Source organism: Pararge aegeria, chromosome 7 (assembly GCF_905163445.1).
Source record: "Pararge aegeria chromosome 7, ilParAegt1.1, whole genome shotgun sequence".
Lineage (NCBI taxonomy): Eukaryota > Metazoa > Arthropoda > Insecta > Lepidoptera > Nymphalidae > Pararge > Pararge aegeria.
The window spans coordinates 19,451,083-19,463,809 of NC_053186.1; the positions used below are offsets into that span (position 1 = coordinate 19,451,083).

Sequence of the window (12,727 nt, forward strand, 5' to 3'; positions counted from 1 at the left end):
ATGTGCTTAAGTACTAAGGTAGAATAAATTGTTTAGATATAATTCTATCTGCCTTTCTACTTCTTTGTTTAGTTGCTAAATGTGTTACTAAATATTGATGTATAGAGTTTTCTGACACACCCAGTCAAAAAGGAAGACAAGAATTTCTAGAAAGATTGGAACGCAAGATACACTTTCTGCGCCCTAAACCGCTAAGATATTAATATATTAATATTAACCAGTTAAGTGTCAAACATTGTATTTGTCTGCCATTTACTTTAGTTAGATAGTCTGAGAATGTATCAACAGAAAAACATAACAAATGATATTAAAGTAAATTGCAAACCTACCGCTATAAAAATAGTGATGCTAATGTAGATAAATCTATCCTTCTGGGTATGCCTAAGGTTTTTTTTTGTGTAGGATTTAGCTTAAAAAGCTGTTGCAAATTCAAAGGTACCCTTTTAATACCTGTTTCTACTTTTTTAGTTCGGCAACCGTTCTAAACTAGAACTTGACTATTGGTGGGCGATACCTACCCCACCATTGCCGCAACCTGTAAGAGCTGTAAAACAAGAAACGTTAGATAAAGACAAAAATATAGATAAAAGAGAGAAGTGCAATAAGACTCCAGATAAGGGAGATAGTTCAGTAGAGGATGAGAGGGAAAAAAGGGAAAGCGATATGGACATATTCTCGCCTAAGAACACTTTTAGTCAGGACAGTAACGATGGTATGTCTGGAGATGAAAGGAAAAGTGAGTATTATGGGTAACATATATGATATTCAATCGGTTTTCCTCTCTTTTTAATTTATTTTGGCTAATAACGTTAAGTTAAAACACTCAATAGTTTTACTTAACTGTGCTTACATATTTGATATGTGTTCTTCTTTACAATTATGATTTAGTTTAGTCATCAATATAGCAAGCACGATAAGCAACGTGTCTTGATTCCAAACATAATTTTTCGAAAGTTTACCGAAAAGATTTAGTGTCGCAATTAGCTTTTTTAATTAATATACTAGAATTGTCAGCACTGGCAGAACTTAACCGAGACTTAATTGGTCTAAGGCATTGAAAGACGCTGGTTTGCAATTTTTCTGTAACATAAAAAAAAATCCCTAAAATTTAGACTTTTCATCATATTTAGTTCTAAACATTGATCTACATATGATAAAGGATGCCTTAAGTATTCCTTGGGAAGATTCAAGAGTTGATTCAAGAGTTGACATAATTAATTGTCGCAATGGAAATAAAAGCTATTTAAGACAATGTTTTGTTCAAATTTCTCGTCTGTTAAAAATTAATGAAGATGCTGTTCTTCCAGGTGAACAGCTTTTATCTCCCGACCATAAATCATCAGGCACCATGAAATTAGTGAACAAGCTTATCAACAAACCAACTCTGGAACCGGTGCCCGATGGATTTTCATTAGTTAGTGATAGGTAAGATTTGACTGTGCTACACCAAATTTTAGATTGGCTGTGCAATGAATATTTATGGGGGTGGACTTTAAAACGAAAACGCAAAATATCCGTCCAGATATCACGCGAATTACCTTTTTGATTGCTGTCTTTTTTTTGTAGTAATATATATTTGACGGATCAAACAGTTTGCCACCTGATGGTAATTGGAAAATCAGTAGCTAAAAATCGAGCAACATATCGCACGGCATCCAAGAAAGATTGACTGCTACATGACCGCCCTGTGTCCATCAACTTGAGGCGTAGGTGTTAAGCCCTCATATTCAATATAGCAAATAAAGACGCGAAATCTCAACATTTTATCCATCCAAAAAGTCTAACACGCATATAATATTGTGTGATTTCCACGAAACAGGGAATCCTAGTGCCGAAATGACAGACTTTATCTGTATTCTTTATATATGTTTGTTTGGAATAAATAAATATGATACAGTCGAGCATTTATTTGCAATGTATTAATGTACATATACAAAGACCGCTAAGCTGCGCGTCGCTAGATTGGCGTTAAACGTCACAAACATAAGGCATGTCAAGGTCATCGATGAACTCATAAGAATGTCCCGCACCAAAAATCGCTCATCGCTATTAAAAAAAAATATTTCAAAAATCAATTCTCAAAAACGAGAATGAGCCATTATTCAAAATTTATTTATTTAAAGTAAGCCTAATATAAGCACTTTTGAAACGTCAAGTCTGTCTGTGTGTAGTGATTCAACCACCGGTTCGAAAGGCAGATTCTACCGAGAAGTAGCCGGCAAGAAACTCAGCAGTTGCTCTTTTCCAATATAAACAATTTACATTTTACATTTTAAAATTCATTTTTCTATTTTGTGAGAGATGAAAGCGGAGCCGGATGCTTCCAAGCAAACTTGTCATTAAGAAATTCATAAATGACTTCTGCAACTTTCGCAGACGATATGCAGATGTCACTAATGTATATAATTTATATTAAATAATAAAACACCTGTTAAATAAAATAATGAATGCACTTTTATTGCTCACCAAACAAGAGTGCTATTTGCGTATGAAAAAAAATTCAAACCTGTTTTCACTGGCATCATTATGTCAAATCACTAGACCACGAAATAATTACGAAATTAATAAAAAAAAATATTTAAATTATTCTAATAAGCTTTTGTAACATTTCCGTTAAATCTATTCTTAAAAAAACACATTTGGAACCCTGATAATTAAAAAAAAGATGTCTTTTGTTTTGCAGGTTAAAACGTTTGCTGGCTCTAGCGGGCAACACACACGTGAGCGCAAACGCCGCCCCTGTAGTCGCGCGCTGCGAATGCGGGCATGTGTGTCCACTATCGCAAAAAAATAAACAGGTATTACGTGCAACTTATTACTATATATTATAACTAGCTGCTGATTATGAAAGGGATAATATCTCCAGGGTGCAAGTTGTCTAGATCTTCGTTAAGATCGGTGCAGTAGTTAAAATAATTTATTTCAAATAAGCTTTTTAGTTTTTTTTTTGTTTGTAGTTGACAAGAAACTCAGAACTTGCAACAAACTTTTACATTTATAATCTTACTACAGCTCTGTTAGGTATCTCTTACGTCCGTTCTATATTCAATCTATCTGTTATCTGTTGATAAGTTACTAAGCTAAGTGCTTATTTGTTGAAAATTGTATATCACCATCATTAGATCGCGCATAACTTAGAAAAGTAAGAGGTGCGTGCTGGAATTCGAAGTCCCACCTACTGAGCTATCACCGCTTCACCTTGTGCCTTTACTTACTTTTGTGTTTTTGAAGTAAAACTTCTTTAGGCGCGGCTAGGGAGTAACTCGGATTTTTTTCTGACGGAAGTAACGCTTACTATAGTCTGTGTAGTTTCCGCTATTTAAAATTTTAAAAAAAATATGGATCTGTCGTAAGTATATTTCATTTCCTGCACGCTTCTTGACCTATGACGCCAGTGGGAAATATAATATTAGAATTATTTTTTTCCAATATTTTCAAACGGATCAATTGTGAATAGCAAAGTTGTTTGAATATCTCTAGATATAATTGTTTATTTATTACTTTTGTAATAAATAAATCATTAATAAGTTTTCTGACGATTGTGAAATTTATAATATTCAATGACAAGGCTAAATTGACATGTGCTCATCTAACCTTCAATTTTCTACTCTCAATTATTGTATTTTAAAAATGAAAATATTTATAAAATGTGAAAGTGATATTAATTAATTTTAAATAGAATATAAAACGAAATAGTAAATATTAAATGAAATGGCGGAGTCCCAGGAACATTTTACTCTTTGATCTATAAATAACGGTAAAGGTACACGCACACACTTTTTTCTTTATTGCTCTGTATATGGTATACAATAATAATAAATAAATAAATATACTACGACAAATGACAATACAGACATCGCCATCTAGCCCCAAAGTAAGCGTAGCTTGTGTTATGGGTACTAAGGTGACTGATGAATATTTTTATGAATAACATACATAAATACTTATAATATACATATTAGGGTGGCGCAAAAAAAACGACTATTTTTTTTTTTGAGTCTCGGATGAAAAAATGTTAGTTTTTGATGTTTTAAGAGCCCTCTCCAAAGGACAGCTCAAAAAAAAATTTTTAAGAGGTCACTCCAAATTTTTTTAAATTTCGAAAAACGTCGAAAATCGTTTTTTTTTTTTTTTTTAATTTTTTTTCTCGTTACGGTATAATTTTATAGACCAAAAAAAAATAAGTTTCTGAAAGTTTCAGTTAAAAATTTTAATTTTGAAAGGTCGCTCATAATTTTTTTTAATTTATTAGTAAATAACTTTAGATTTTTTCGAGTGACCTTTTAATATTAAAATTAAAATTCCGGCCATTTTTTTTCCTTTATTTAGTACAATAATCTATAAAAATAAATAGATGAACTAAAAATCAAGAATAACAAAAAAAAACACAATTTTTTTCTAATTTTATCATTTTATTTAATCAACTACAACATTTTAACAGTATTTTAATGAACTTTGTTTGTAATTATTTATATATATATATATATATAATATATATATAATATATATATATATAAATAATAAATAATAAATAATATATGATATTGATCTAAATAAAGTTAAAATCGGTTATAATTTAGAATTTAGTTTCAGAATTAATAACAAAGTTCATTAAAATACTGTTAAAATGTTGTAGTTGATTAAATAAAATGATAAAATTAGAAAAAAAATCTGTTTTTTTTGTTATCCTTGATTTTTTAGTTCATCTCGTGGTGTATTTTTATAGATTATTGTACTAAATAATGGAAAAAAAATGGCCGGAATTTTAATTTTAATATTAAAAGGTCACTCGAAAAAATCTAAAGTCATTTACTAATAAATTAAAAAAAATTATGAGCGACATTTCAAAATTAAAATTTTTAACTGAAACTTTCAGAAACTTATTTTTTTTTGGTCTATAAAATTATACCGTAACGTGAAAAAAAATTAAAAAAAAAAAAAAATCGATTTTCGACGATTTTCGAAATTTAAAAAAATTTGGAGTGACCTCTTAAAAATTTTTTTTTGAGCTGTCCTTTGGAGAGGGCTCTTAAAACATCAAAAACTAACATTTTTTCATCCGAGACTCAAAAAAAAAATAGTCGTTTTTTTTGCGCCACCCTAATACATATAAACACCCAGACACTGAAAAACATTCATGTTCATCACACAAACATTTTCCAGTTGTGGGAATCGAACCCACGACTTTGGTCTCAGAAAGCAGGGTCGCTGCCCACTGCGCCAATCGGCCGTCAATACAATAAAGAGTACTTGATTTGATTTATTTGTCCCCACGCTGGGCAGACGGGTCGGTTATCACAGTAGACGGCAGTAGTAGTACCGAGGACGTTGCTGCCCATTTTCCGTCATATTCCCTTTTAAATATATAATATTTTTGTTCAGAAACAACAGCCGAACAGTACGCAAGGTGCGGCAAACATGGCGAAGATTTCTGAGAGTGCTTCGTCCATCTTCAAACATCCCACGCCCATTGCACCGAAAGGTGATCCTGAGGTAAGTGTTTTTTTTTTATGGCCGATTGGCGCGGTGGGCAGCGACCCTGCTTTCTGAGTCCGAGGCCGTTGGTTCGATTCCCATAACTGGAAAATGTTTGTGTGATGATCATCGTTGTTTTTCAGTCTGGGTGTTTATCTGTATATCCCAGTTAACGAGGCGAGCCCGTCCTTGGGCCCCATGGGATGCATGGCTCGCCTATATTTGTATATACCGCCGTGCCGGACGGTCCTGACTATAATAAACTGAATTTTCCTTATTCGAACTTTACTTTTATTCGAACAACTCATGACCATAGTTAGTATAACTATCCCATTTATACCAAAATTAAAATGTCGGGTGCCAGAAGAAAAATAAAGAAATTATGTCAGTCGAATCTGCATCACCACCAGTCACCGCGATTACTAAGCTTACGTTAGTTCGTATTTCTTTTATTGAATTTTATCACGGTACATTCAACGGTGTAATAATTAGGTAAGTGTATATTGATAAAGCAATAATCAAAGCAATTGGTTTTGAATTTTTATCGCTATCAAGCTCAAATACCAGCACGATGTATTGGCCAGTGTTAGCTATATATATGTGATTTCTGTAACAAATTGAGTGCAACATGATTGAAATTGGCAGCAAATACTCATTTGATGCCAGTTATTTATCCAAATTATAGTATTATTCTGATAATAACACTAAGAAATTATTCAAAAATGCTAATTTTTATTAGCATTTGAGAAAATGCCGTTATCGAAATTCAAATTAGAATTACGCGAATCTAAACTTTATTCGTAGGGAGTTGAGGTTTTTCATAAGAATTAAAAGGTTTGTGTCGCGAATGTCGCGAAAAAAAATTTTGTTTAAATTATTAATTAATATAATTTTGTTTTTTAAATTTATTGAAGACTTCAGCTTCTGTAAATTATATTTTTATAAAGATAAATTATTTAGGAAGCCATTACCGCTTACAGAACCATGGTAGGTAGTCGATATTTTTTTAGAAATTTATAATTTCTGAATTTTCTATGGTCTGGTGTGATAGGAGGCTTTGGCCGTGGCTAGTTACAACCCTACCAACAAAGACGTGCCGCTAAGCAACTGAGTGTTCCGGTGCTATGTCACGTAGAAACCAATTAGCGATACCATACTCCCTAAAAAAAAAAAAAAACAAAGGTATATTTCAATTTCGCGGGAGATACTATAGTGCATAAGTGTGCGTGTGTGTGTGTGCAAACATAGGACACATATATTGTCTCCCCCATAGTCCGGTGGGACGACAGCTCTGACGTGACCGGCACGGATGTGAATTACCGCCAATTTCTAAACACCGCGCTGATAAATTAATTCACTGGACCAACGAGGCTGTTAATCACTCGAATCTCTTGTTGACGAAGTTGACTCTCATAGCTAGCTTCCGTTATTCCTTTTTCAGCAATATGCTTATGTACGTGGTAGATTTTGAACTTTAACATTCAAGTAATAAGGTTCTTAGTAACAATATTAATGAAAAGCATGAATGTTTGCTGCAGACGCATCGCGCAATGTGCTTGGATGGCTTGCCGAAATGGCGGCGTGGCCGACCGCGCAAGTCTGACCGAAGGGTCGTCGTCCAGAGATTGCTGCCGTTGCTGCCTAAATTGCCACCTCCCAGCAGTGAGTGTTTGATCACAAACGAAACCTGAGATCTATAGTAATATTATGAAGAAGAAAGATTTTTTTCTGTGTTTGAAACCATCATGCTCCGAAGTGAATTGACCGATTATAACCATTTCTTCTCCAATACAAAGCTAAACTATAATTCATTTAAAAAAAAATAGAGATCTTTATGAAATTTGAGGATCACAATTTTTTTAAGGATTTCCATTTTTTTTAATACATAATTTTTAAGTATCATCAATATTTTCCTCAGCCCACGCCAAATAATCTTAGAACACAAAAGCAGCTATAGCGAAATAACTGACACTTAGATATATTCCCTCGAGGACTTTGCTTTAGGTAATAATGAGTACTTGTATGTAGTACATTATTTTTATGTATCAATAGTTTTCTCAGAACAACAATAACCAAAAACTTACGCGGACGAAGTCGCGGCTTACAGCTAGTATTATATGAAGTTGTGACTGAATGATAAATTCGTACCATTAACTTTGTCTGTGTGCCACAAAACCCTAAATAATATTACTGTTAACTTGTAAAGAAGAAATAAATGATGCATGAATTGATTCGGGACAGATTTAATACCAGTCAAGCTGGCGCCTAATCCACCTACAGTTCTGCCGAGACTCTTGCCGAAGCCGCCACCCGCCACTGCATCTGAGTAAGTATCATTTTATATCCCTCCGTGAGAAGTTTAAAGAAATAGGTATACTTAATGTACCTTCACAATATATTTATTATAATAAAGTATTTGTAAGACAACATATTAGTCTATATGACCAAAAAGTAGATATAAACAGTCGACTTACAAGAAATGGTCATAAATTAGTGAGATCTGCATATCGTCTGCGAAAGGTACAGAAGTCATTTGTGGAATTGGGTATATGCTTTATAGATAATTTCGGACCTACCAATGCAAAAGTTTGAAGAATTATAAAATTGTAAAACACATTTATACACTATACAATTGATGAATTTCGTAATGACAAGGTTGCATGGAAGATAGAAAAATGAATGTTAAAATGTAACATGTAAACAGTTGATTTTTAAAAAGAGCAACTGCTGAGTTTCTTGCCGGCTTCTTCTCGGTAGAATCTGCCTTTCGAACCTTACTACAAACAGACAGACTTTACGTTTTAAAAGTGCTTATGTGAGGCATACATAAATTTTGAATTTTATATAACATAAAATATTGTAAGGATTGCAGTATCGATTAACTTGAACTATAATATACACCACCAACTCGCCACTGTCCACCATTCATCACTGGGCCAGCGTGGTGGACTACGGTCTGAACCCAGACGCATTGTGGGAGCAGACCCATGCCCTGTAGTAGGTCGGTAATGGGTTGATATGATTGAACTTATTATACTATAGGTTGGACTTTCAAAAGAAGATATTAAATAGAGTAATCTTGGCTTTTTCATTGATTATTATAATTACCCCCCGACGCAAAAACGACGGTGTGTTATAAGTTTTACGTGTCCTGTCTGTCTGTGGCATGGTATTTCCCGAACGGATGAACCGATTTTGATTATGTTTATATTGTTTGATAGGTGCATTAGTCAAGAGTGTTCATAGCTAAGTTTCATGAAAATCGCTCCAAGATGGCCGCCACCACATAATGGCGGATTACATATTTTTCACAACTACCACAGTATGAATTTTATAAATTTAAAATATATATAAAAAAATAAAATAAATTTATAACAATGCTATTCCCTCCCAAGCTTAGGTAAAAACAATATAAAATTTTTTAAATTACCACAATATGGGTATCAAAAGGGACTATACTATACTAGTAAAATTATGTACACTGTAACAAAATTCAAATCAAAAATGGCCGCTAACACAAAATGGCGAATTAATTTTTTTTCATTACTCCATCAATAAGGGTATCAACTAAAACGGCTCGACTAGTAGAATAATGAAACAATATATCGAAGCTGAAGTGACAACGGTCCGGGCACATAGCTCGGAGAACCGATGGACGTTGGGGTCTAAAGTGCTGGAATAGCGACTCTACTCCCAACGAGGTGGACAGACGACATCAGGTGACATGGGAACCGCTGGAGGCATGTAGCCCAGGACCCAAAAGCCCTATGTCCAGCAGTGGACGTCAATTGGTTCAATTGATGTAGATGATATTGAAAGTCAAGGGCTTCTTAATTTTTATACTTATATATTTTATAATATAACTATTTGTTTCTAGATTCTACTACGTGCTCAGCCAGTCTAACGGTCAATTCTTCTACCACGATGGTGACCAGCGTATTCCCATCAACCAAATGCCTTTACCCGACAATGGAAACCACGAACCAGGTAGGTATATATAGCGAAGTAATCGACGATTTTGAACGTACACTTTTTATTTATTTTAAGTAGGCTTATTTTAAGAAAATCTTTGTCGCTCGTTCCGCGCTCTCGCTTGCACTTCAAGCCTTGAATGGAACGCCTCAGAGCGAGGTAACGCCGCATACGTCATGTTTTTTCGTGCGTGCAGCGGGCTCCATCGAATTATAAGACGTTGTCACGTCAAAAAGTCTTTATAGATAATGGTGCGGGACCGTTGGTGCGGGAGTCCGTCTCGCACTTGGCAGGTTTTTATTGTCTTTGTGAGATGTAAGCGGCGCCGGCTGCTTCCAAGCAAACTCTTAATGAAGAAATTAATAATGCTTAATAATTATTTTAGCAGATGCAGATATCAAAACAGATGAAGAAGAAGACACAAAAGATATAAAGATCGTCAAAGTGGAGAGTTTGGCGTCCAGCACGGAGCAGAAGCAAGACGACAAGAGTCAATGTTCTACGAAATCCGAACAGACCGACATCACTAGTAAGATGGAATTGTATATGTACCTGTGTATGTGTGCGTGTAAGAGCGGCGTGCGGGTAGAAATGCGCATGCAAATTATTAATAAGTTTTTTTAAATTCTATTTTTACTTTTTATATTCAATTTAATTTTCTTAGCTTGATATATAATAAGTGAATTAAATCTGTGCTGAATTTAAAAGAAAACAACATAATTACATTTACTTTAATTAATAAATTGACTTATTCTATCGTTGTGATTCACGTTTGCAATTCCGCGTTTCAAACCCAAAGCTTACGAATATGTTTACCGGAATCATCTCACTTTAAATCTCATATGCCCATATGAGATTTTTTTGGGTCGGACGTCCGCGGCTCAATTGTTAAAATTATAAACGGCCCTCTATAATCGACACTGAAGCCAAAAATGTATAGGTATATATTTTTCATTTCTGTCTGTCGGTCTGTATCTTGGCCGCCATACATTTTTAAAGTGGTAGATATTGATATCCAGGGTGCGTCCATGATTGGACGCATCATAACTTTGTGCCACCCGCCCCCAAGGCTTCCTGCCGTCGGAGTCGATGTCCCTGTCCCCGTCGCGGCTGCTGCGGGACGCGGAGGGCTGGCTGGAGGGCTCGGTGCAGGACTTCTCGCTGAGCTCCTTCCTGGGCCACCTGGAGGGCCGGCCGCGGCCCGAATCATCGGTGAGACGTGTTTTTACTTTTGAGCACCTCCCCTTCGCAGCGGTGAGCGCCGTGGTTTCAACTGGAAGATTCCGGGTTCGCTCCAATTTATAATTTCTAAACTTTCTCTGGTTTGGTCTGTTGGCCGTGGCTGCTTACGTCAAAATAACTCGGCGTACCGGTACGATGTCGTGTAGAAAACATAAAGGTAGAAAACGTGAGGTCTGCTGAGTTTATTGCCGGCTCTTCTCAGTGGAATCGGCCTTCCGAACCGGTGGTAGAGTCACTACAAACAGACTTACTTGACGTTCCAAATTGCTTATAAATGAGGCCTACTTGAAATAAATGAATTAAGAATTTTTTGAATTTCGGTATGGCTTTAATATCAAAGTTAGCCCGGGACCGCTTGCCCGGGTTCGACTCCAATCGGAATTTGGGAATTTATAATTTCTGAACTTTCTCTGGTCAGGTCTGGTGGGAGGTGGGGCTTTGGCCGTGGCTAGTTACCACCCTAATGAAAAAGGCGTACCGCTAAGCGATTTAGGGTTCCGGTGCGATGTCGCGTAAAACCGATTAGGAGTATGACTACCATACTCCCTAACAGGTTAGCCCGCTACCATCTTAAACTACATCTTCACTTACCACCAGGTGAGATTGCCGTCAAAGGCTAACTTGTAGTAAAATTTAAAAAAAACCATCTGAGACTACATCATCACTTGCCATCAGGTGCGATTGCTGTCAAAGGCTACCATGATTCTAATTAATTCGGAAGAGCCTGCCGTTAACTTGGCGGCTTACACAATCGCTTAAAGCAGTATAATTTTAAATCAATATCAAAATAATACTGCTGTAGGCAATGGTAGTATTGTCCCTGGTCATAATAATAAATAATTTTAATAACCACAATAAATTACAACATACTACAACTAAGAGAAAAGAGAAAGAAATAAAATAAAAAATATTTATTGATATTATGAATAAAAAATTAAGATAAAGTTACTTATACGTATATATAGTTTTTGACTTATTATTTTACTATATGCTTATGTGGTGTACAAAAAAAGTGTATTCATTCATTCATTCATTCATAAAGTGTAGATCTTTATATTTTCTTTACTTGTTCCACTACGATATAAAGAAAAACGGGCAGAATCGCCTCAGTGCTACTACTACCACCTACTGCGATCACCAATCCGTCTGCCCAGCGTGCTGGTTACGGACCAACACTCCCGTCGGGGACAGGCCTTTAGTTCAGCAGTGGACTGTTAAGGGCTATTAATGACAATGACAATAACTTGAACATTGGATAGAAGCAGGCGTTACTTTGCGGAAATCCATAATATATTATGAAAATTAAGCTTAATTTGCTAAACTCCGCAAACAGCAGGAGAATCTGTATGCAATGTACCCTCTTAGATCAACAATTAACTCAGGAGATGTTGACTTAACAATTATTCATTGTAAAGTCAAGATCTCCTGAGGATGCTCGTAGAGGGTAGGTGCATTGCCGAAGATCTGTTTGATATGGAGTATAAGGTTTGAAGAAATTATAATTACTCCATACAGATTCTGCTGCTGTTCGCGGAGCATAGCAAATTATGCTTAATTTTCATAATAATGTGAACATTAGAAGTAACAATAAAATTAATGTTTGTATAGTGCAATATACTAGGTTACATAAAACTCATACTTCGTTTAAAGGAAATTACAAACAATTTTACAATAAACTACCCATTGATCTTCTTGCAGATGTATCTTAAAGTGTATTAAACGTAAGCTTATAGAAAAGTCCTGTTAGAGTATAAAGGACTACGTAATCGATAAAAAAGCTTGGTCGTGAATTATTGCTCTAACCAGGTTGCTCTTCTAATAATTTTAGATGACAATATGAGATGGTGATAACAAAAAAGAACCCCCGGCTAATTTTGTTGTGGGCTTCTTCTTAGACCAGGACGTGTTTGGAATCCTTGTAGCTTTAGTTTTAAGTTTACGAATACTGTTATCGCCATTATATCACAACCATGTACACATTTCTCATGTAATGTACGCATCAAAAGTGCAATCTATGGGCCTACTTGAATAAAGATAT

The 12,727-nt window shown here is 35.1% G+C and overlaps 1 protein-coding gene across 1 annotated transcript in view; it reads left to right on the forward strand.

Moving 5' to 3' along the window:
• Positions 1 to 12,727, forward strand: part of LOC120625089 (protein cramped) — a 49,423-nt gene that overhangs the window by 36,313 nt on the left and 383 nt on the right. The window contains exons 11-19 of the mRNA XM_039892012.1: positions 469 to 736; positions 1,308 to 1,425; positions 2,684 to 2,798; positions 5,383 to 5,493; positions 7,014 to 7,137; positions 7,717 to 7,801; positions 9,353 to 9,462; positions 9,836 to 9,976; positions 10,517 to 10,659. Of these exons, the coding sequence (XP_039747946.1) occupies positions 469 to 736; positions 1,308 to 1,425; positions 2,684 to 2,798; positions 5,383 to 5,493; positions 7,014 to 7,137; positions 7,717 to 7,801; positions 9,353 to 9,462; positions 9,836 to 9,976; positions 10,517 to 10,659 (1,215 nt within the window). The remainder of the gene's footprint in view (positions 1 to 468; positions 737 to 1,307; positions 1,426 to 2,683; positions 2,799 to 5,382; positions 5,494 to 7,013; positions 7,138 to 7,716; positions 7,802 to 9,352; positions 9,463 to 9,835; positions 9,977 to 10,516; positions 10,660 to 12,727) is intronic.